At 44.3% G+C, this 25,826-nt stretch overlaps 1 protein-coding gene across 2 annotated transcripts in view; it reads left to right on the top strand.

Moving 5' to 3' along the window:
* Positions 1–25,826, top strand: part of Sema2a (Semaphorin 2a) — a 361,481-nt gene that overhangs the window by 288,866 nt on the left and 46,789 nt on the right. For both annotated transcript variants that reach the window (XM_076791077.1, XM_076791076.1), the window contains exon 3: positions 4,718–4,769. In XM_076791077.1, the coding sequence (XP_076647192.1) occupies positions 4,718–4,769 (52 nt within the window). The remainder of the gene's footprint in view (positions 1–4,717; positions 4,770–25,826) is intronic.

Below are 25,826 nucleotides of genomic sequence, written 5' to 3'. Positions count from 1 at the left end.
TTACCGCGCTTCCGTAATACCGTCGACCTGACGCCATTTTAATAAATTACACGGTGCGCAGAACCGCGTTAACTCGGTAAACGTACACGCTTGCCGGCCTGTGTGTACGTGTACCAATTTGTAATGTACTCGCATCCAATCGGACGTATACTTGGGCTAATAAATTCTGACATTTGTACGTCCAATTTAGTAAATGTACGCCGATATCGATTGTTCCCAATTGTCATGCACTGTAATCATTCATTAAAATCAAGATGCTCGGATGATGATTTTACACTTACTAAGAATATTTTATTACATTTAATTTAATAAGTTATACTTGACATTTTTACTGAAATTATTTGTGAATGTCTATACTGACTGGTAGACATAATTAGCTGCGTTACCGGGATGGAATTATTAAATGGCCACGGAGGAGATACGAAATGAAAAATTCCAACAATTGTAAATTCGCCGTGGTGTAATGCACAATTAAAATGTGTAGTATGAGAGAGAGAGAGAGAGAGAGAGAGAGAGTTTTCACTATAGAATTTAAAGCGAATGGTTTGGGGATTCTGTGATGAGGTCCGCGGGAATCGAGTGGAGAAACAATGTCAATAGAAAATTTCGATTCCGCTGTGTTTTACATAATTAAACAGGCGGCGGTGGGGCCCGATTCTGGAAACACGGCAAATGCATTTAGCGAATCAATCGTAGTCCGACGTATGCGATTAAATTTCATACGCGGTCGGAGCTGACCGTTTTAGCGATTGATTTGGCACGATACGACCGGTCTATTGAAAATTAATAGCCGTAAATGATTCTGGAGAATGTGCGGGTTTCACAGCATCATTGCAATAATTATTCTCGTAAGGGTCTTGATAGGCATGTATCTTCGCAAGTAATGGATTTAGATTAACGTGCCTGTTTTCGATTACCTAACCTACTGTGCAGTTAATGATAGTAGCAAAATCAAAATTTTCTATCTCAATCGCAGCATACCGGGGAAATGTAGAAATTTATTTCTTTAATTAACAGATTTAATTGGTTGGAAATAGCACCACATTACTCTATAATGTTTCTAACGAACATCCGTTTGTATTTCTCTTACTAATTTTTGTGAAAATGTAATCAACTCCGCACTTAACGTGTCTCTTGGTCACCAAAATCGATTTTGTCGAGATAAACTTAACATTTTGCTTGCTTTCTTCTCAAATAACGTAATCAAGGAAAAATCAATACAGTGATTTCTCTGTATATGTCGCCAAGGCCTGAATGATAAACGTCGCGGAATTATCCAGAATTTCCAGAACTTTTACAAACTCTCTAGTATGCAACGAAATCCGTGCAATAAACGAGATTGCAACGAGCGAGGTTGTACCGTGCAACGCTCATTACGAGAAATAAAGCATGAACCGCCGGCTGAGTAGCCGTCTGAGTAGAATCGATTATATCGAATCGATTTCCTCGAGGCTCGCATTGTCCGATTCGAATAATTGAAAACGTGATATGTTTTATTCGCGATTAAAGAAAGATAATCGTCTGCGTCTGGACCGCGCAGTGAAATATGAATCGCGTTGTCTGCTGCTCCCGATTCGAACCGAACCGAATAACGATTTCGTGCCGCGAGGAACCCGATCGTATTCCGCCGGTTGATTCATCGCCGGAATTATGAAGATCGATTCGACTATGTTAAACCGCGCCGCGTGTGTATCTTCTTCGCGGAGACGTCGCGTCCGCGTAAATAACGACGTCGTCCTTTTTGTAACTGTTCTCGCTCGTGCGTTCCTCCATCGAAAATTTAAGCAGGTAGATGGGGCTGGATCTTGACGCGCTGGATAATGCATCGAGAGTCGGAGATGTCTGTTGTGCGCGACTACCGGAGCAGACGGATACGTTTTTTCGGATTTTGCCTGACTTCGTTTTTCGCCCCCCCCCCCCTCCCCATTCACCGCATTGTTAAGACCGCGACGCTGCACAACTTCGCTCCGACATTTAACCCTTTTCCCGTCACCGCTGCACACGCTGGCCACGGCTGACTTGATATGGACGTTTCTATAAACAGCTTTGCGAAAGAGAAATGCTAATTTCCTCGAGGAAAATTTTACTGTTTATTCTTTTCGCACTTAAGAGCCAAGGGTAGTCACGTGACTTTTGCAGAGCGAACAGGTCGGCAACTGCTGTATAATTTCCGTTCACAGTCTTCAGCCACTATTCTGTCCTATGTCTGTGACTAAACTTGTCACATTTTTTGCTCTGTATTATCGATACTATGAATTCTGACGCCAGATACGTGCTTCTAGTTTTTGGCTTCATTTCGCAGAGAATCAAGACAAGATATAGCTGAATTTACTTTAACTGTGTACGATTTTCATTATAATATGTGTTCAAATAGAGAAGTCAATTCAGTAATTTGCTATGAAAACGTTTTTGTAATTTTAATAATTGTCAAATAGAAAACCGGTCACTTGGACCGTGGTAGATTTAGTGTCAAGAGTGTTTAAGGATTCTTGAAAATCAAAAGACGACATCTGTAAAAATAATTATCGGTGAAATGGTGTCGATGAAGAAATTGATGGCGAAATGATCGTCGGTGATTCGAAGGTAACTCGTCCGAAACAATTCACAATTCCTGTAAACATTTTCCGGTACCCGGCGTTTCCTCGATCGGTATTTTCCCCATCGGCGGTTCCGCGCGAGAAACGGTGATCTGGAACAATCGAGCACCGAAGCAGGTCCAATTACAGAGTACCGTCAGGTATCTTTAATTTCCCGACGCATGTCTGGATCCGGCCCGGCACGAATTCCAAGGGAACCTCGCCCCGTGTACGTGGATTTTCCGCAGCTCGGGAAGTAAATGCTCGACGTCTGACCCAGAAACAGGATAGGTACTGAAAAGAGGGAAGATCGTTTCCGAGTCGGGGAACTCTCGAGAGAAATGATGGACGGCGCACTAATTGGCGAAAAATCTGAAGAACGACGCTCCAGAAAGCTGATCGCGATGTTTTCATGGTAATTCAATGTTCCGCGTTCCGTTGAAAAGGAACAGCATCCTGAATCGAGCGAAACGCCGGCGGAATCGAGGATCCCCAGTCAGGCCGCACGCCGCGCGGCCCTGGAAATCGAATCTGCATAGCTTCCGAGAGGCGTTTCGCAACATTAACGCCGTTGCGGCCCGCATAATTTTCTTTCGATAACCATTCGTCATCGGTGTTCAATAGAAAATACGCAATCGGATGGAATTGTCTGGTCGGGAGAAGCGAAGAGAGAAGGGAGAAGACGGAAAGACGGGGAAGGTGGGAGAGTGGGGCGGGAAACAAGCCGGTTCCTTCACCCTTCGAGGCTTTCCTTCCTCATTCATCCTGTGCACACCGCCGTGAAAAAGTAAATAGCGACGTGGAAAAACAAATCCGTACTTTGGAATCCAGCCGCGTCGAGTTAGTTCTCGCTCTGGAGAACTTTTCCGGGGGGCTGAGCAGGTAGATAGGCGGGCGGGGCTCCTTTGTACGTGCCGGCACGTCGTTCGAAGGGGGCCGCGCCGGGTAAGAAAAAAATTTTCCACCAAAGTAATTTGCGGGGGTGATCGATGGCGGCGGGGACCCGACCGTAAAGTCATCCTGTTTTCGATTTAAAAAAAAAACCGCCCAGTCAGCGTCAAAATTAATGCCCCTTTCGACGAATCCGCGAGACACGCTGCTCGACAACACTGTAAGGCATACAGCACTCTCAATAAAGTGAATTCTCGATATATGTCAACAACACGGGTCCTGTCAGCGTCGTGTGTCCTTCAGGAGACGTGTCCGAGCTGTGTTATGTTCACACTCCTCGGCGTCCGAGGCCTCTCGGCCCCTCACGGGGTATAACCCGCGGTAGTGGGGATAATTCCGCGACGTTTATCGTCTTGGCGACATATATAGAGAAATCACTGTACTACGTATTTACACATTATTAAGCCTCATACGGTTTCCTCAGAATGCGATCTGTAGCATTAGAATCTTCCCAAAAATTTCGTCAAAATTTATTGTGGTACACCGAAATGTGCTATACAATATTGTAGTTTAGAGCTACAAATTCCAAACGCTCAGAACAATCTAAAGAAACGTAATATTTATATAACAGTGTTTTCACATTTTCCTAGTAATTTTCTGAAGGTCTTTAGAAACTGAATGCACAAAAAATCCAACAATGCACGGTTTGTTTAACGAACATTTTCCGCGCGGAGATGGTTCCCGTGAATTCCGGGGGCTGCTCGCGTTTTCCGAATCAGCCGGTAGACTTGATTCGACGGATAATCTGGAACGAGACGCGGGATCGTCCCTCGAAGTGGGAAATCCTAATAAAAGCAGACAGCCGGCACGGAAACGAGGAAAGTCCGCGCGTTCCGCGCCGGGAAAGAGATCCGGGAACCAGCTGTAGCGCGCGGAGGGAAGGGCGGCGGGGAGAGGGGAAGAATAAAGATCCTCTTCCCCTTCGATGCTCATAGAAATTCCGTGGCGTTTGCTAGCAGTTCCCGGGACCCAGAACGCCGTAAGCAAAGTGCCACGCTCGTACAGAACCATACATAACCGGCGGGTAGATAAGGCAGGGTCGAGTCAGCCGGAGTAATGCGTCTCCCAGACGTACGGAATGAAAATTTACATCTCGGAGCTTTCGGCCATACCCACAGCGTTTAATGCGAATTGTTGCCGCGCACACGCCTTCCGACGTATACCCTCATGTGCTTTTCTTTCTGTTGCAGGGACAAGGTGTTCAGGCTGAATCTGAGCAACATCAGTCACTCGAACTGCGAGGTGAGTGGTCTACCCTACCACAGTCATTTAACTTTTCAACTGCGGACGACGAGTTGACCCGTTGACTACCGCGCGAATTTTATGCGTTCCTCGCGAGTTTCACTTTGTTTATACCACCGATCAGCGTTATTCATAGTAATTCGTAGTTACTCGAGAATTACGTTCTGATCTTACACTATGTCACACTAACTTCGTGACAATCGTTTTTAACACTAGAACTACCGAACCAGTCAAAATGACTGGTGGATGATTTCTTCTTTCACGATTACTGAAACTATGAATATCTCTTGTTTGGAGTACATGTTACCATAAAAATCGTATGAAACCTGAGCAAATTCAATCTTGCTGTTATCATAGAGGGATAAGTCTAAGTCACGTTTAGGGCTCGATAGTTCTAGTGTTAACACTGGGTTTAGGGAGCACTAAAAGTGGCTATTTTGCATTACTTTATAAGATTGACAAGAACGTGCTACCCACATTTTTAGCAATATTTTAAAAATAATATATACACAGAATGAAAGTTTAGTGCATTTCATAAGGGTAAGAATCCCTATACGGTATTTTCTCGATATATGTCGCGAATACCTGCCTGCTAAAAGTCGCAGACTATCCCCACTACCGGGGATAGGTATATTCTCGGACGCCGAGGAGTGTAAACATAATACGGGTCGAGTACAAGGTTCAGCGTGGATCAAAGAATAGTATTTCCTGGACGATAATTGTCGCTGGCAAGACCCGTGTTGGCGACATGTATCGAGAAAACACTGTATCATTTTGTTAAATATTGAATTGCATAATATTCATAGCTACTAGGTGGAGTTGAAAACCAAAATTCATAATCACGCGCAATAAGTTGATTTAAGGCACAAAATATTATTCGTGTGTGTTAAATTAAAGTCTTTCCCGTAAGTCTAATAAAGAATTAAAGTATCGCTATCGATCAATGATGTAAGACGGTGCAATCGAACTTAGATCAGCGCGCCCAGGTTGAACTACCACATGCTGCATCTCGTAACAGCATTAATTGACTGCGAGCCACAGTCAAGCTATCAGCGATAGTAATAGACTACGCATTATAAATTAGATCGAATCCATCTTTGCCTACCCCAGTATCATTTTCTCATAACCGAGCACTATTGCGGGCTACCCGAAGGGTTGCAATGAGAATATAAATCATTCGCTCAAAGCTCGATGCCGGGTGACAGGGTGCTTTCACAGTGATTTTGCGAGCGGCATACCAGTTCTTCTTCCATTTGAGCGGACGAGCATCGGCAACGTCCCGAAACCGCCTTCTGTCGCAGCATCACGCTTCGATTAGCATCAAACGTCGCGTAACGATGACCCCACCCTAGCCTGGTTCAGCCTGAAACAGGGTTCTGTCCGTAAATCCGAAAACGGTCTTCGCTGTTCCCTATAAAACTGTCAATCACGTCGGTGGAAACGTCGTCTGCATCATCGCGACAGCTGACGACTCTCTTTTCTCTCTCTCTCTCTCTCTCTCTCTCTCTCTCTCTCTCTCTCTCTCTCTCTCTTTGTCTCTCTATCGATCTTTTTTCCATCTCTCCGGATCGCTAAACGATCCATTGTGGAGGAACGGTGCGTGGCCCGAATTTTTCAACTGACATTTTTGCTTGAAAAAAATGTTTGCTCCGGTAATGCAATTATTACGATAAAGTAGAATTTTCTTCCGATGGTTATGTTTTCTGACATTTCAATGTCATCATTGTTTCCTTTTAAACGACATGACATATTCTGATCAATGTAAAATTATAGCTAGTCAATTGTAAGAAACAGAACCGAAAAATAAAAATGATCTTTTCCGTTTAATAATTTCAGAAAATAGTGCAACAATATTGTTTAATTCTTCTAATATCCTCACAGTTTTATACGTCACCACTTCATTTTTGTCATAAACGCATGAAATCTACAGTGCTATTACAGCTAATGGGAATAATCAGAAGTCGACCTTCAAATGACCTCTAGAGAAGTTATTCTCCAAAAAAGCGATGTTTATGCTTCCAGTACAGTTCAATTGATATAAGCACTGGAGAATAGTTTCGTTCTTCATGTACAGAGAGTGTTTTTACGAGAGGAAGAAACTTATATGTAACGTATATACCGGGTGTCCTAGTGTTGATAGTAGAACCGTGGATCTCTTCGAAAACAAAGATTCAAGTGAAACGTATTTATTCCATATTTCCGACTTATTTTCTCATCTAAAATCAGCCTCCCCACGGTTGTGCCATCAATATTGTGACACACTGTATAACCATCGCTCTCTTTCTCCATCTCTGCGGATCGCTAAGCGATCCATTGTGGAGGAACGATGCGTGGCCCGATTTTTTTTTCCACGGGCTTTCTTTCACTCTGGATACACACAGGCTCGTCTCTGTGCGCCGTATCGAACAATCCACGTCGGGGCTTAATGCACGCCGGCGAAAATGGATTCGCGCGTTGGAAATTCCGTGACATTTCGCGGAGGCTTTTCAGAAGCCGGTTTTTCATGCGCGCGAAACCAACGGGAATTTTGGTATTTAAAGGTCCGCGGTTTCCGTCTGAGGTAGAACATCACAGAGGGTGCGCGTCCCTTTCTTCATACTTTCCTGTTTGTTCTGTGCTCCCTTATTTCTCGGATGCGTTCGTATGTAGAACTGTCTGCGTGGTAGCATTTTCGCTTTTCGTCGTGGGAACGTGGCGACTGATCCGTGTAAGTGAAGAGTGAGAACGTTAACGATCTTGATCTGACTTGATTCCAGAAATATCCCAAGGTTTAAAAAAAAATGTACATATGTACTAGTTTATTTCATAACTGCATAAAGATCCGCAACCTATTCACCTAACGTTTGAAGCAAAACATTTGCATCGACGATGTGCTTAATCTGCCGCTGATCCTCTTTGTTATCCGATTCGCCGATCCGTTTCCGGCAGAATGTCGGTCCATCAGTCTCGTTAAATTTTTCGCACGCACAGGTGGGCTTCCCATTCGAAGGCGCAAAGCATGGCCTAACTGCGTCCGTTTTCACCGAATACGGACCGGGTCCGTTCGTTCAGATTGAATTGGAATTGCTTTGTCGAAGCCGCCGTCGGTGTCGGCGATGTTAGCCAGGCCGGTGGTCAACTGCAGTCCGATTGTTGGGTCTGTCGGGAAAGGAAAATTGCTTTTTAACCCTCTCCAACGATCGCAAGGCTCGGGAGATGGCCGTGGCCGAGCGCCACTTCCGTTCGGTCCGGTGCAATGGTTTTTACGAAGACCGAAATCCGATCCCCACGATGACCCCTCTCTCTCTCTCTCTCTCTCTCTCTCTTTGCTCCGGTCATTTTGTCTCCCTCCTCTGCACAATACCGTTACTCGAAACGCCTCGATCGGAATTGCTATTAACCTTCATTCCGCCACTTCTTTCCCGTCGTCTTCGTTTCTGCCGCTCCTTTTGTCCGCGATCCGGCTCCCGGCCCGATAATGGGTTATCTCGGACGGCCAACGAGCCCGACTTTCGATTTGTAGCTCGAATTGCCTCCCGATATTGCTATCAATACTGGAATTTCACCTGCTACCACATAATTGTTGCGCTGCGAACCTCCCCGCCTTCGCAGCGCCCCAACCCTTACTGAAACCATCAGGTCCGTCAAAGCGATGGGTTCCAAATTTATGAAATTAATTCCTTTTTATCAATCGTTCTATAAGATTACCTCTTTGCACATGTACAGGATGAAGCGTCTAACATTTTTACCTGGAGTACCTCTGATGTTTTTAACGACGAAAGAAAATGTACCAGGAAAAAATGTTAGCTTCAGTAATGCAGTTATTGAGATACAGAAGACTTTTTTCCTCTAATGGTTATATTCTCTGATATTTCAATGTCACCATCGTTACTTTTTTTATTTTTATGCCCTGATTAATGTAAAGTTGTAGCTAGTCAATTGCAGAAAACAGGAATGAAAAATAAGAATTGTTTTCCTTATTTAATAATTTTCGAGAATAGTGCAACGATATTGCTTAATTCTTCGGATGTCCCCACAGTTTTATATGTCACCACTTCATTTTCATCATAAATGCACGAAGTCGGCAGTATTGTTACAGCCAATGAGAAGTCGACCTTCAAATGACCTCTAGAGAAGTTATTCCCCAGAAAGCGTAATCCGATGTGCGAAGACGTTGTTTGTGGTTCTAGTACTCTAGCACAGTACTTCTATTGTTCTAGTACAGGTCCATTGATGTAAACACTGCGACATCGCTTCGTTCTTTATTTACAGAAAGTGTTTACGGGCGAAAAAGTAAATTACCTGTAACTTCAAGTGTTGTAACTTCGTATACAAACCCATTTACAAAAACTGCCTAGTTTGTAATCAAGTATTTACAGATATTTCGTCGCATGATATTTTAGTGTTATTTTTGCCTCTAGAACACGCCAGCAGAGTTCGATTACTAACACCCCCGGGACATCCTGTGTACACATATACATCCGGTATGCATTATGATTGTCGAGCGACGAAAATGCTGCCGGCCGTTCGCATTACATTCACACAGTGCAAATTAGAATTTTAATTCCCCGCCGGTGCCGCGATGTTTTCCAATCCGTTTCGAAAACGGGGAAATTCGTGCACTCTCGAAAAAGACGGCTATACGCTGTCAAACGACAGTTCATCATGCGATCCGTTTTTTTTTGAGCGCGTTCGGCGACCAGGCCGTCGTTGATTTTTCCACAATCGAGTATCGAGAACCACTAGTGCCCCGTGTCGGAATATTACGAACTAAATCACGTCAAAATGTTCAAACACGGGAATGATTTTGCCAAATGATCGACGAGCGACAGTGTTCGTCGAAATACACTCCCGAACAAAAGGATAGCACGTTCCTGTCGTTGGACCCTCAGAAATGAATTTTGAGACTATCGCAATTCGAACGAACAGTATAAATAGTATAAACAGTATAAACATTCGCCATTAGTAAACACAGTATATCAATACACATAGTATTTAATCCTTCGGGGACGTGTATTGACATATCGGTAACGTTATGCTCGTGTCTGGTCGCGGAGGCTGTAAACGAATAATATAATTATTTAAATATCGCAGGACCAGCACATATTTTTATTTTTAAAGTTTTATTTTTATTTGATTTCATTTGACGTGAGTAAAAGAGGTAAAAGTATTTTACGTTACTTTATAAAAATGGCCAGAACGTGTCTATCCGAATTTTCAGCCATTTTTTTAATAACATTATTTTTCAATCATAAATGAAAAACATTCGAACGCGTCCCGTAAATCATATTTTCAGTGTTCTAGAAAATCCTCGTTCCCAAAAGGTTAATTGTACAAGTTTTATTGCGGGTGTAAAATAATACATGAATTTATTTTCTTTCGCGGTGAATTCCAATCAACTCGAATTTCTGCGACTAAATATCTCGAGTAGAGTGTACCTACGGTAAAATAAAAAATGTCTGGATCCATTCCAATAGAAATTACATTGTTCCTCCAACCATGCTTGCAAGTCGAAAATAACGTATGGCTATTCTGTCAATTCTGTCCATTCCCGGGACTACAAGAGACAATGTTGATAGACCGATGGTCGAATTCGGAAAATTCGGGCCGAATCGGGATCCTAAGCCAGCGCGCGCCCGCGCTCGCGATCATTTTGTCGTCGAGTGTATGCTGTTGGTATTGTACGCGGGCCGCTCGAAACTGCGAAGAACCGTAGTCATTGATGACAACCGGTGCTAACGAGCGCGTGGAACGTTATTAAATTTCAAGTGGAACGCGGCCAATGAATTGAAAAGCGTGTTACTCTTGAACCGATCGGATCCGCGCAAACATTTCCGAGCAACGTTCCACAAATCGGTCGGACCGCGTGCAACCGGAACGGAGACAGAGAGACAGTCACGAGTGGTCGAAGCAAGAGAGCCGAACACAGGCGGGGGGATGAAAAAAAAAAACACAATTTTCGAGGTATCGGCCGTGCATCGAAAGAGTAGCTTTTCACGTATCTTTACCTTCCACGGTCCATTGAAATCGGCCATTGAATCCCTCCCGGGATTCCCCCGGGGAAAAGTTTCCACGCGGAAGGAACAAAACTAAACGAAAAAAAAAAAAAAAAAGAAAGAAGGAAAAACGAGCCTCTCCCGATGTCGGGCTCCATGGTCGGGCACAAAGAACGCTGAAACGACGCTCTCCGCCATAGACGGGCGGGGTGGAAAACGACAATTCGAAAATGCAATTATTCGGGCAACGTATCGTTGGCCGTGCCACCTGTCGCGAAACCGAAAACCACCCCGTGCCAGGGGGTGCAAAGAGAGAGGGGGTGCAGGGTGAGAGAGAGAGAGAGAGAGAGAGAGAGAGACTGGTTGGGAAAGAGAGAAGGGAGTGGGGAGATATCGTGGCAACTCTGTGTTCTCTCTTGCCTCCGCGGCCAGATGTGACGATTGTGACGACACGGAAAAATAATTTAAAAGCGGAGAACAACGCCATCGCCGAACGGACCGGGGCCAGGAAAAAAAGGGGTGACGCTCGTGTTTAATTCTCTAGCCCCCCCCCCCGCCCTCTCCTCCTACCCTTCCCTCCTGTCGCTTCAAAATGGATCGGGTTTCGCGCGAAGCCTTTTTTCTTTAATTATCATCGTCGCGCAGCACACTGCGAACTGTAAATTGGGGCGTGAACGAAATTCGCGTGTCGCGTTTCTTCGCTCGTACGCCGCTATGAAATTTTCGCGCGCGCACCGCCGATGCCGGTGATCACTGTTTGTGTAAAGGAACGGTGGGTTATGGTTTTTTTCAAACGCTTCTGTGTGCGCCGTCTAGACGAACATCCGCTCCGAAGGGTTATTGTGAAGGCGACCTTGACGTTCAAGGTTTCGTTTTTTGGAACTCGTTTACAAAATCGTGTGCACGAAAACAAATATGACCTCGAAGGTTGATGACGAATTTTTCGCATTAGGAACACGAACTGTTCCCAGAAGATTTTTATACGGTTGACCTTTAGTAAAAGGTCGAATTTTTTGGGTAATTTCTAAGGTTGATGGTATGAATTTTTAGCATTAGGTGTACATATTCTATGCAAATGTTTGTTTTAAAATTGACTTTATTCATTTTTTGGAATTCCTGGAAACATACAAGATAGTTTCCAACGTGTTAAGACATTTTCATATCGTTCTTCTTCTTTCCCCTTTTTCGTTTTCAACATGCCTTTCTGTTCATAAATATTGAATTACATTGTAACTTGATGTGTTCCACCTCCTCCGTACTATAAAATCCAGTTACGTGCAACATTTTGCTTTGCCGAGTGTGTCACACGTCACAATAAATTCCACACCATCCCGACAAGCAGTGAATTAATCTAACAAAAATTTCCTCGGCGATCATTATCGTTCAAGAGTAATCTCGTTAAAACTCTTCTTTCAATTAACACACAACGATTAATAGCCCGGACATGAATTTCAATTTTTATGTACATCAAAATGGGACTATTCATTACAGCTAATTGGGTTAGTATGTAATGAAACGCCGTCTAACGAGATTTTTTTACATATCATGCTTCGAATAAACAATGCTTTGAACGATCTTCAAATATGCTTTTAAAATAAAAATACATAAGGTGAGCCCATAAGTAATGTAACTTTCTACATATTTTCTTTTTAAGGTAAAATAAAAACAAAATCACAATCTGTTCTATAAATATTTTCCATAGAATTAAATATCGAAGACTAATCATTGTAATTGTTACCTTTACAATTTATCTCGCAAAAATATAAAACGAAATTTTCGTTAATAACAGTACAACCCAATGCGATGACAGTAGAACCTCGTTTATACGAACCAATTAATGCTAAACTGTATACACTGATTTCTCTATATATGTCGCCAAGCTCTGGGTGATAAAGGTCGCGAAATTATTCCCACTACCGCGAGGTATACCCCGTGAGGGGCCGCAAAGCTCGAGAGACCTCGGTAAACATAACACGGCTCAGGTACGTCTCCTGGACGATATATGACGTTGGCAAGACCCGTGTTGTTGACATACATCCAGGATTCACTGTATTATTGTATACAAACTTTCAACCGAGCTTCTATTATACAAACGCGTATTTTAACACTTCATGTTAAAGGAATAAAAGTCGCAAAGCTTCAGATCAATTGTTACGAATCTCAGAATAATATCATTCTTTACGTGAAAAATCTGTAAAATTGAGACACGAGGGACGGACGAGGATTAAAGAGAAGACGAACTGAAAAGCTCACACCGGAAAGATATTCAGCAGCATTAAAATCCGGCTGCCGAAGGATGATCAAACAATTCGGATTCCCGACGCGCGGTTGCAATTCCGTCGTTAATAAATGCAAACGTTGCACCGGGAAACGTCCGGCCATCCGCGGCACGAGGTTCCCGGTAGCATGGCGTCGTTTCACTGTTCGGCTATGGTGTTTCCATGGAAAACAGGCGGACCAAAGAGCGTTGCTTTCGGTCGTGAAGGAGATCCGGCACCGGGAAACTTTCCATACTTTGCGGAAGGCGAGGTGACACGCGGAGTTGAAATAGGGGTGGGGGGGGGGCAGTTACCCCGTTTCCTCGGGACCGTGGAAAAATTCGCGGAAAGTTGGCCCCGGTGAGCGCCGGGGCGCAGTTACAATGAAATCCCATTGCGAGGCCCGGTGTTGCCACCGCAGAGTTCGATTCCGTAGAGAATTAACGGGAATGGGATTTCGATTTTACCCGCGGTGGTGGCGTGGTAACGTAGCCGTAAAACGTTAGCGCAGGCTCAGCCAGGCCGCAGAGCCGTCCATCCCCCTGACAAACCCCCGAGGGGTGTTCCCCAGGCGTTCATGGGAGCAGGGGGGGCTGTGTTACACGGCGGTGAACTGCCAAGTAAACCGCGGCCCAGAGAACGTAAGAATGCGGGCCTTCGTGCAATCCCGCGTTTTACATATAGTGACAGTCATCGAGCACTTTTTTATTGTGGACCTGTATTAAAAATTTTAAAAATGTTTTTTCCCGATACGTGTAGTATAAACAGTTCTGTTGAATTGTCTCGACTCTCGTCCGAATCGATTTCGACAAACATTGAAATTTTCAAGCAACCTATTATTATAATCTACTAACATAAAGCCATTATGTATCCTGGAAGTTTCAAAGGTGTAGTATAAATAGTTTTGTTAAATTTTGTGTTTTTTCGTCCGAATCGATTTTGACAAATATCCAAATTTTCAAGCAACCTATTGGTCAATATAATGTACTAATATAAAGCCATTATGTATCGTGGAAGTTTCAAAGGTTTCCCGTCGTCTGCGTTCTATATAGAGATCAGATTCTATTGTACGAGATATCGGAGAATGGTGGACAAGGTAGTTGAACGGCGTTGTTAAGCTATCTTATTTTATTTTCGAAATTAGAGAAATCTGAAGGATAAGCTTTCTCCGATATTTCGATGCCGCTTGTTCAGCTTTTAATGTTATCCTCTCGAGGTTCGATTGTTCAGATCTACCGTTTCCACGGGATTGCATTGATTGATTCAAGAAAATGGGGTTTGCTCTTGACGCTTTCAAACCGATGGAAAATAAATGGCCGATTTAACTCTGAAGGGTTCTCCCTGGGACCGTCATGACTATGTCGTTTCAACGAACTTGAGCGTACCATCTTGGGAAATTATTTTTAAGGTAATTCACTTTTAAAAAATACAAAATCGATTTTTCGACCCATCGACGTGAAACTGCCCACTTGACACTAATCCTACCAGCGCCGGCCAAATTAACCGGTCTCAGATTATTTATTTCAGAATTGTTAAAAAAAAAATCAAACGGAGAAATTTGAGGAATTTCATATGGAATGTGCTGCATAAATATTATGAATCTAGAAGGATAAAAAATAAAATAACGGCGCTTAGGAAAAGTGTTTTATCATTCTTAAAAGTATCATTACAGTGAATTCTCGATATCTGTCAACAACACGGGTCTTGTCAGCGACGTGTGTCGTCCAGGAGACATACCCGAGCCGTGTTATGTTTACCGAGGTCTCTCGAGCTTCATGGGCCTTCACGGGGAATACTCCGCGATAGTGGGGATAACTCCGCGACGTTTATCGTCCAGGCCTTGGCGACATATATAGAGAAATCACTGTATTGAGTATTAGTTGAATCCTTGGTACCTCATATTCTTACCCTCTCCTCTACTATAATAAAAAATAGCGGAAAGTCTAGATAAACTGAATCTTGTAATTTTCATAAAGCAGTACATGCCGGACGCTTTTTATGATAGGCACGTTTAGCGTCGAGCATCAATTCCGTCGAACAGGCTTCTCGACGAAGTCCGCTCGCTTCATCGACAGTTTCCATAATGAAGCGCCCGAGCGTTGCCGAATTGGCAGTAAAAGGGAACGGTCGCCATTTCCATTAGTTTCGTCGATTTAAATCGAACGCCGTGGCGAGAATGTGCTCCGGGTGTACACACAGTCTTATTCCATCTATCTCGCGGACGGATCGATCCGATAGCATCGCGTCCTGTGTCCTGCCGAGGCGTCACGCAACGGTGTGCATTTCTCTGTCCCCGAGACAATGGCCCCATGCTAATCCCGAGTCTGCATTACAATTTCATAAGGGGAAGAAAAGTTTCGAGTCCGTACGTCAGCCCTGAGGGACCACCGGGGAGGGGGGCGGGACCCCCGCTCCCATACGTTACGCGCGAGTTATAGTACGTGGTTTGAATAGACGTGTCCGGGGTTTCTTTGGGATCCCGTACATGTTGCAGAACCTTTGGCGCCGCGCTCGCAAAGGAAAAAAAAACACGTGGCACAAATCATTCCGATCCGGGGGAACGTTCCTCCGCAAAACTTCGAACTTTCTAAAGTCCAGAACGAATTAGAACCGGCAGGAATCGGTCGGGGGAGATATCGAGGGGCGAGCCGAGATTGGATTATGGACAAATCGGTCGTGGTCACTGTCATACGCCCCTAACGGCTGTCTCGGTGTACAACTCTGATAAGATCGATTTTTCAAGTTGTATTGGATCATTGCAGAAGTTCGTGCTTGATCTGAAAATGAAACGTAAGCGGTTACATTATAAATTGATCGATTCTGTGGCTCGCCAACCTTTCCCACAATTCTCTTTCGTAAATATTGCGTGATTTTTGTTCTGCGAAAATCGAACACCACAAACTTTCCCACTCTTGCAATATTTTAAGAAGAATTTAGGGTTAAAGGATTTTAATTGGCAGTAACAATGAAGTTGTGGATATTCGAAGCAGGCGTCCTTATTTCCATATGACTAGTAAAAGAATCTTCAAATACATTTTTCAACAAAACCTTATTTTCTGATTCTGATGACAAGATCTGGTTGTCTAATAGACTTTTAAAATTTTTAACAAATCTTGATTTCTTTTCTAATTTTGTATTGCATGAATAGCAGGCATTTGAAAGTGGGACGAACATCATTTTTTAAATATTTTATGTGATATAATCTCATGATTTAATGTTAATCTCATGATCTGATGTTAAAATTTCACATTATAAATTTCATGCTGGATACTCTCGACAAATATTAATACATTTTTAAATATACGTTTAATGTCAGACATCCCTAAAACATAATCTCTGTTCCATTAAAGCTACACAATACTCCTTCTAAAAAATATCTCACATTTTTCAATGGAGCAGAACGACCGATTTCCCAAGACATTCAGTCCGCTGCACCTAAACGAGAAACCAAAGCGTGCAAGCCGATTCGAATAAATCCGTGAAATAAAATAAGAAACGCGACCTGCATAAACCGGGCGCATAAAACATGCGCCGGTGCGGGTCCAGCGAATTTCCGAAAGGCATCAGGGTCCACCAAAACGCAACGAATCAATATCGCTTGCGTTCCCCGGCAGAAAAACGTCGTAACTCCGAGTCTCCGTAGCCTGTATCCGGATCATCTACCCGGGAGACTTGCGTCGAGCCATAAAATCAAACAAACCGGGTTTCTATCCTTTTCCCGAGGTTGGCCTTTCGGGGGGTTGCGGAGGAAGACAATGGTAGCGCGGGACCGGGGCGGGTGAAATCGGAAAGGATTCCGGGTTGACGATAAAGAGGATCGATCGATATGCGCGCCACCGATCGGGCCGGGTTGATGAAGAAAGATCGTTCGTCGTTGATCTGGAAGCTAGGGCCGCTGCTCGGCCAGTGTTGCTCGGAGTGAAGTACAGGACCGACCGGAAGGGAGGGCTTCGTGAAGGGTGTGGGAGGGTAAGAGTCGGACGAGAGAGTAATACGAAGAGAGACAGAGTGAGAGAGAGTGAGAGAGAGGTAGAGGTAAGCTCAAGTGGTTTCAGCGGGCCGGAGAAAATCGGAATCTATAAAACACCGGTACGCCCAATAAAACAACGTCCAATCCGGAACGAGATCAAGATCCACGATACCCGTTGGATACACCACCCACGCCTTCGAGTAACCGCATCGCATCAGCCGGAACTCCAGCGACGACTGCAACTCCGGTAGATTGGACGCGGTGGCGGTTTTACGTTTACATGACGGCAGTAAAGTATTAAGAAACCCTCCGTGGGATTTACACGGCTGTAAAGCCGCGGATGAGATACCGCTGAGCCTGCTTTCAGTTTGCTGATGCTGCGGCTAAGAGAGAGAGAGAGAGAGAGAGAGAGAGAGAGAGAGAGAGAGAGCTCTCCCGCGCCCCGGCCGGATTCTATTGGCCTTGTCCGGGCCGGATATTTATGCGTCTTTTATGCCCGGGGAGCGTTGTAATAATGAGTCCCTGGAATTATTTCAACCGCCGCGACACGCCGCCCGTTTTGATTTGTGCGGGCCATTTTCACGGCGAAATTGTTTTATCGGACCGCGGCCAATTATTGCGGGGACTATGCCGCGACACGTGGACCACGGCACTCTCGCTTTTGATCGTGTTTATTATTTATCGTTGCCGCGAGGGGAAACATTACCGGCTCGCGCTTTTGTTGCCGGTTGGGCAGACTATGCGAGACGAATTGAATTTTTTTACCGGCTGGTACATCCGAGGTGTCCTCCGATCGTGCCGATTAGGCTACGGATTTTCATGTAAAACTAAGCCAGGCAAGAGATGACAGTTAACACTAAACCTATCAAGCATAAAACATATAAACGTATAATAGAAGGGAGAAGATTGTAAGTAATTTCGAGAAGTGATTTCCCGTGAAAACATTTTTATAATTTCAGTAATCGTGAAATAGAAAACCGGTCATTTTGACCGAGGTTTAGTGTGAAATAGTTAATTGCTTTCTTTTTAAATGTACGTTAATTTTAATGTTGGTGCAAGGAAACGTGTATCAACAAAAAACGATTTTTATTCCACTTTTTGAGCGAAGGATCTTATTCATTCGCGTACCGCGTTCAGGTTTCCACCTGCGGAAATAGAAACCGGGGAAAAGAAAACACGCGGAGTAATTTAATGGGCGAGCTTAGATTTCGCTCATAAAGGCAAGTTTGATTACGATTCGCCGGTCGTGATTAATTCCCCCGGGGACAGCGAGAACGAATGGGACGACGTGTCGATTAAGAAAAGGAAATTGAATTATTTTTTAATCCGCCGGACGAGACGCACAACATTTAATACGCTCACTCAGAAAGCGGAGTGCCGGCAGTTCGGTAATGTAACGTTCCCGCCGCGCCTCGAGGGCCGCGGTGACCTAGAAAAATGCCGTTCTAAAAGAGCAACGACTAGGGAATACGGACGATGATTAAAAAATCCTCGTTTCGGTTCTTTTATTTTCTTTTTCTTTTTTCTCTCTCTCTCTCTCTCTCTCTCTTTCCCCCCTGCCCTTATTACGATGTGGGGCCAACCGTATTTCAACGCAAAATTGAGAGATCTTGGACGCCGAGGTCTTCCACTTTTTATTTCCCTGTGTTTCTCATCTTTCGACGGAAACGGCGCGCGGCGTGGGAAAAAGAAAGTCGGCATGAAAAGAGTTACGGAAACACAAGGATCTTGAAAATCTTCCACCAAACTACCGCGGACGAGTGTGCTTCATAAATTAACATCCGCGCTGCCGTCCTAGATTCAAAGGCCACCGGTGGTCCACTTTACTGCATTTATTATGCAGCTTTCCGAGTTCCTGCACTATTTACGATCCGACGAAAATATTTTCGAATCATTATTCATAAATTAGAAGTTCGTAAATAGGATCGACCTTATGTGTACAGTGCTCGTCGCTAACAAATAAATTAAAAGACCTACTTGAATTTATTAAGGAAACCACATTATAAATCAAATAATGTAACCTATCCTTCATTATTGTATTCTGATGTCCCTATAAACCCAGCAGTTGATGCGACATAAAACCATAAAATTAAAAAGAAAATGATACGAGGCAATAGAATAGCATAGTGGAAATTTAATTTTTATTTAGTTTAATTTTCTATATTTCTATATTTTCTTTCTTATCGAAAATTATACTGTGGGTTTTTGTGCAAAATAAAAATGGTTTGCATCAGTTGCAAGAAAAGGTACGTCCATAAAGATTGAACCGTTCCCTTAATAATTTTAATGGGAGGTAAACAATGTACAAGTAACACTGAATTCATCTAATGTTTCTTCTATTTTGTATTTCTCTTTTTGACCTACTAATTTTTGCCATAAATACGTAAAATCCGCAGTGTGCTGATAATAGAGAGAGATTAAGAAGAGAGGATTAATCCTTCGCTAACGAACGTTGCCTTTAAAGCAGTGGAAACTTATAAATGTGAAAACTTGTATTGAGCTCATCGGAGTACGTCCGAAGTATAGATAATCGTCCTGAAAGGGTTAACGATATTCCACGGTTTTTTCACCACCGTATTTCACGTGCTTCGGATCATCAAAATTGAATTTCGCCGGGACTCGATTTCCAGCCGGAGAGCGATCGTCTAGCAACCTCGACAATTTTGTATCTGGAGAATTTCGCAAGTCCAATAGATTACCAAGGGAGCCGTCGTTAAAGTAATCAATTCGGGATGGAAATGCGGGGAGATCCTTTTCACGAATTCCTGCCTCGAGGAGCGAGATTGTCACCGGGAGGCGCGGCGGGTAGTTTCAGCTATCTTTCTCTCCCTCTCTCTCTCTCTCTCTTTCTCTCTCTGTCGGCTGCGAACGTGGGCGGCCGTCGGGCCGGGCCGGGCCGGGCGCAGAAGAGCCTCATCAAACTGAAATTTCGCCGGGGTCTTATCCCAAATTCATCGTTGCAATAAACTCCGCGTTACAGCTTGTACACGACTAGTGCCTACCGCCGCCCCTGTCGGCTGAGGGATGCCGGCGAAACGGAAAGGGCGAAAGAAGAGGAGCGCGGAGGGGTTGTGCCGTGTTAGGGATAGAAATTCCGAAGGCAAAGCGCCCGGTCCCGAAGTTACACAGAGTGGCCTTCGCCGTGAAATGTATATTTAATGCCATCATTCTGGAAAGCAACGGACCGGCCCGTTTATATTTCAGTGCCTGGCAGAATTGTTTGCTGCTCCTTCTTCTCCTGCCACTCGATACAGCCTCGTTCCCTCGTCTCATTCGTGCTTCACCTTGAAAAATTGCTCCGAGACGAACGAGCTATGCTCTTCCGAAACACGAAGGGTAACCTGTCCATTGAACGAACATAATTCGCGTTACAATGAAAAAAGCAACATTTACGAAGCCATCTTCTTGTTGAAATTTATACAGTCATCATTCCACGCGGAATCGGACACTTTTCGGAGTACTTGGCCCTTATAGGACGCTACGACCACAGCGACAAAGTACTGTTGTCACGTGACAGGTGACTTACGACCCTTAAGAGTTAGGATCTTCTTCAAATTTGGATGTGTTGTGCGACTGTATATTGGCTGCAGTAACCCGACGAAGATCTATATTCTCATTTTGATAACCCTGTAAACACCTAAATACAGAGTGAAGCTTCGGCTGGTAAGTTTTGCCGAATTTTCCTAAAGAAACTGGCAGAAGAGCAGTGCGAAGCGCGTTGTCGCGCTAGCATAAGTTCGACAACGTTCGCGATACTATTTCGTGCGTCGACAAAGCGTCCGCGATCGCTCGCGCTCGAAAAAACTCCTCTAGCTCGTCGTTAGCGGACGAAATTGCAGCGGAGCGTTCCCTCGGACTCATTGCTACGGCGGACGATAAATTTTAATACAGTTTAATATTGACTAACACTGGCCCGGGCGCGGTTCCATTGTCGCGCGGGCACGGGGACGCAGCCGCCGGGATATTACTTTAAAGTACTTTCCGCGGGGCCGGCTCTCGTTTCTTTTACTTTCGGCGTGTGTGTGTGTGTGTGCGGACTCGCGACGGTGTTCCCCCCCCCCCCCGGCGAACTTGTAAATAAATGGATTACGATGGTGCACGAGTGCCCCGCGAGTCCAACGGGTAACGCAGTTTTAAATCCCGTTCCCCCGGATAATCACGGCCGGAGCTTGGGAGCAACCAGGGTGTACTGCGGGAAAGAGAAAAGACAAACAAAAATTTCGCGCGGAAGTTGCGATGAAAAATTCTCACGGTTCCCTACGCGGAATCCTCCTTATCTGGGCACGCTACTCCACCTTTTTCTCTCTTTCTCTTTCACCGCCGCGCCGCGAACGAACGAACTTGTTTACACTTCCCATTTCCCTGATTTTTCGTTGCCGCGACCTCGCCTCCTCGCCGAAATGAATTCGTTCGGGGCCCTCTTAACACCCGACTTTCGAGCCCCCGACGGCCACGCAATAGTTATAAATCGATGGAAAAGTTTCGCACCGTGCCGCGCCGTGCTCCCCGCGTTCCCCACACCCCCGCTTCTTACTCTTTCACTTTTAAGCCGTACACTGTTTTACGGCGAGAACACCCCGGGAAATGATATTAGCACGTTAACGACCGGTGCGGTGAATTTTATCATTTCGCACTGTAGGATTTATGGGGTTGATCTAACACCTCCTCTAACACCTTGTACCATATAACAACGAATCAGACTCATGGTAAAGATTTCGAACGGAATCTATTAGTATGTTTGTCATTAATTCCCCCTGGAACCTAAATAAAATTTAATCACTGCGACCCCAAAACAAATCGTAGTGCGCGGGGTTGAAAAAGCGTTGCATATCTACTTCGTTTCTCCTTTGTAAAAGTTTCTTTTGGAAATATGTACTTTCTTTTCTCTTTTCTATTTTTCCATTGTTGAACTGCGTACAGCAGCAGAAGGATCTCAGTAATCTTTTTAGGTAATCTTTTCTCGCTAATCGTTATCGGTCCAGCAAAGGCTTGAGGAAAAAAACCCGTGCGGTCCGATAAGTCAAGCGAACTTTCAAGTACCTTGGTCGAGTAATCCGATTAAAAGGTGACGATGTAAGTTATCCAGCTTGTCCGACCTTCCGAGGTATTGTTTCCAATGTCTGGATAAGTGAGAAACCTTGTTTTCCTGTTTCGGTGTCATTGTTAGCTACAAACGCCAATGCTCACTAAATCACAACAGCTGTCTTGACACTGAACCTACCAAGCACAAAACATATAAAAGTGACACGTCTTATAGAAGGGAGAAGATTGAATTTTGTTAAACTTTGTATGATTTTGATTATAATATGTGCTTAAATAAAGAAGTCAATCCATTAATTGTGAAATAGAAAACCGGTCATTTTGACCGTGGTAGGTTTAGTGTTAAGGTTCTATTGGTTGATAGACATCCCTTGCTGCGACGATCAGGTTAACCAAAGATTCTACAGCAATCAATCTTTTACAATATTTATTGGAAAGATTGCAGGCTTTTCTTGCAAACGTTCCACTTAACCCTGTTAATTAATTTGTAACGAGACCGAACAGTGTTTGCAAAGAAATTCAGTCCCTTTAGAGTAAAACTATTTTTTAAAAATTGGATGACCTATCGATCTTGAAATGGACGAGAAGTTCACGAAGAATGAACTTGTTTGCTCAATAAACTTATCCAATGGTAGCACAAACCTCTGAACAAGAGTTTACGTTTAACAGCTATAAAAAGACCTCCACCAGAACCACTTGTACATCCTCGCAAACAACAAAACAATTGACGGTGAGAAATCTGTGCTTCGCTCTATGCAAATCAAATTCAAAAACCATTTCCACAGACCAACCAGTTCACGCTCCACTAATCCCTATAATAAGACACAGTCCGCCTTGCCCGCTTAATTGAGTCAAACACTACATAATAATTAAAACAGTATCAACCTCCGACCCGATTCCGCTGTGCAAAGAAGAGCAGCGGACCGTATCTCGCGCTACGATCCTCAGCAAATTCTCCTCGATCTTCCACCCAAGGTGATCCCGTTCCAACCAGTTTCCCAGAAGTCAGCGTCCGTGGTGTTTGTTCTTGAGCTCGCGTCGCCCCCGAGATCCCATCGCTACTTACCAGCTTAACTTTTTAATTACCGGCGTGCTCTTGTTTATTGTCGCTTTGTTTCCCGTTTTCTCGCCCGACGTCTCGCTCTCTTCCTGTCTCTTTCTCCCTTTTCAGCCTTGTCCCTTTCTCCGGGCAGATAGCAGGCGCGAAAGCTCCCGGCCGTGATAAAAGCTGCTAAAAATTTTTTTCTTAAGTATGTTTATAGTAGGACCGCGATAACAGTAAAATTTCAGTCGTTTAACCGCCCCTCTGGTCAATTTCACGCAATTTTCACGGATGCTGAACAAATAGTATATTATGCTGATCGTTCTATTAGAAGATAAACAGGAGATAATCACATTTTATCTTGCCTTGGGTTTTCATTCTCAAAGAATTTACAAACTACAGTCTTGATCTAAGCCGAACGGAGCTACACGATCTTAGTCAGTACGCCTGTGTAAACATGCCGCATAGTCCGTGTTTACAAGCGCTGTCCTTTTCTACGTTCTAAAAAAAGTAGTAGACCTACACGATCTATGTCACAGCACGGAGCCGAGGATTGAGCTTAGATCAAGACATTGCTGCATTCATGTTTCTGTCATATTCGTCGAGTCGCGCTAACGAGCCTCGAATCGAAAGCCGCGACACGTCACGTCGCGTCGCGTCGCCGTCGTGTATCCCACGGAAGGGGAAGGGAGGAAAAATGAGAATGCGAAAAGGGAGGAGAAGGATCGGCGCGAACGAGCCTCGAGCACCCTCTACGCGCGAATTTATGGCGAAAGTGTTCAAATAGCCATAGAGCCCCAGCGACGCCGGGCGTCCTCGTCGACGTCGCACAAAATGCTCGCTGCCAGACTGCGGCATTAAGCCGCGAAACGGGACGGGAAAAAAGAAGCGATCGACACCGACATGCTCGACCGCCTGCCGAACCGTGATAATCCGCGATTGTTTCGACGCCATTCAAGAGACTCGCCCTTTGTGCTAAACTCATTCTTGCGGCTGCTCGATATCGACCACCCTGTGGCGCCTACCACGCGCATGATATTTACACGGTGTTACTTGATTGGCGACGCGTACACCGGGAATATGCAAAATCATACATTTTCTGCGTCGATCGTAACTGGCAGGGACTGGTAATTTAAACAAGTGTATAATAATATTAGGGTGTCCCAAATGTTCTTTCGCTTTCGATTAATGCACACCGTGCCGATACAGTGATTTCTTTATATATGTCGCGGAATTTTCCCCACTACCGCCGGGTACTCTCCATTTTGTAGCACATTTCTGGCTTTTGAATGCAGTACGAATTTTGTGCGTTTTATACGAGTTTTATCTACTTTATTTGTAGAAGCGATTAGAGTTATTAATGACAATTGTTAGTGACTTGTTGATGACGTTTTCACCTTACGCTATAATCTAGTTAATTTTAATATTAAAATTCAGAAGTGTCCAAGTTCTTATAATTTCTTACTATTTTGTGGGATACAAATACATTCTTAGCCAAATAACTTTTATTTTCTGTATCTTTCTCCGTCTTCTTCTAGTATAGAAGAATGATAATCTTGATTCTCAGCTGCAGACAGATCAGATTGGCAGACACAAAAGTTTCTTCGGTGGTAACTTTTATATTTTAAAACTGGAACCAAAAAAAAAAATTTCTTGCGCGAGGATATTCGCAGGTGGGGGAAACGCATTCCCGCGATCCTCTGCTCCATATTCGAGCGAATCAGAAAATTCCACCGTCGTAACTTTTCCTTATAACGCCGCGTTCCTTCTTCGTTTCAAGTTAAACTCAATTGAGGGGGCTGTAGGGGGTGGAGGTGGGGGGACCAGGTTCTTTCCTCGGTTCTCTATTCGTCGCCCCTCCGCGTCACCGTTACAATTCGCCGGCAAACACGGTCACGGGTAATTTGCCGAGATATATTGCGCGAACAAGTTCGTCACTCGGTAAATCGGATCGATAATTTCTTATCATCGCGTGGGGGTGGGGGTGGGGGGGGGGGGCATCGCCGCGACCCCTTCGCCAACTCCGACAATGTCCTGGAACTTTGGTCGTTACGAATTTCTTCTATCTCATTGACTTTCCGTAATTGATACGAACATCTTCCGCGGGATTCCGTTTGTCTTCTTGTCCTCCGAGCGTGCCAGTTCAATCCTACAAATGAACGTGTATCACACGATAAAAGACACGATTTTTACCCGAGTATGCTCATCGTCTGCAACATCGTATACAACGCGCACAACATTATTATTTTTCTACAAACTTTGATGCACAGCTTTTCTAAAAATTCTCTGAAAATTCAACCGCTTGCAAGATCTCGCCCCGACGCAAAATCTCGTGCTACCACAAATAAGCAGATTTCTATTTTCCCTGTGGGTAGACAAGAAAGACTTCCAAGTGCCTTGTTCTATCCCCCGAAACCATAAAAAAAGCTTTAAAAAAGAAAATGCTTGCCCTACTTCCATAGGTTCTCGACTAGCAGAGCAGGGTTCCCACGGTGCCGCTTATAATCGGATGATCTTGAAAATTATTCCGGGATCAAGGGTCTGATCGATGACGGCGCTACATCGGTATGCATTGGGGCGCCGACTTTCGAAAAGCTCTCCGCGGGCCGGTACCTTTTTCATCGGGACAGTTTTTGTCCCGGTGGCGCGGCGTAAGAAGTAAATCACAAAAATTGAAATCTGTGATATCGGATTGAAATCAATATTGAATGCAGATTGAATCCCAGGTTCTCGCTCCTTCCGCACCTTCTCTCTCTCTCCCTCTCTCTCTCT

The sequence above is a fragment of the Halictus rubicundus genome, chromosome 7, assembly GCF_050948215.1.
Source record: "Halictus rubicundus isolate RS-2024b chromosome 7, iyHalRubi1_principal, whole genome shotgun sequence".
In the NCBI taxonomy this organism is placed as follows: Eukaryota; Metazoa; Arthropoda; class Insecta; order Hymenoptera; family Halictidae; genus Halictus; species Halictus rubicundus.
Note: the sequence above shows the minus strand (reverse complement) of the source record. Positions and strands in the feature narration are given on the sequence as shown.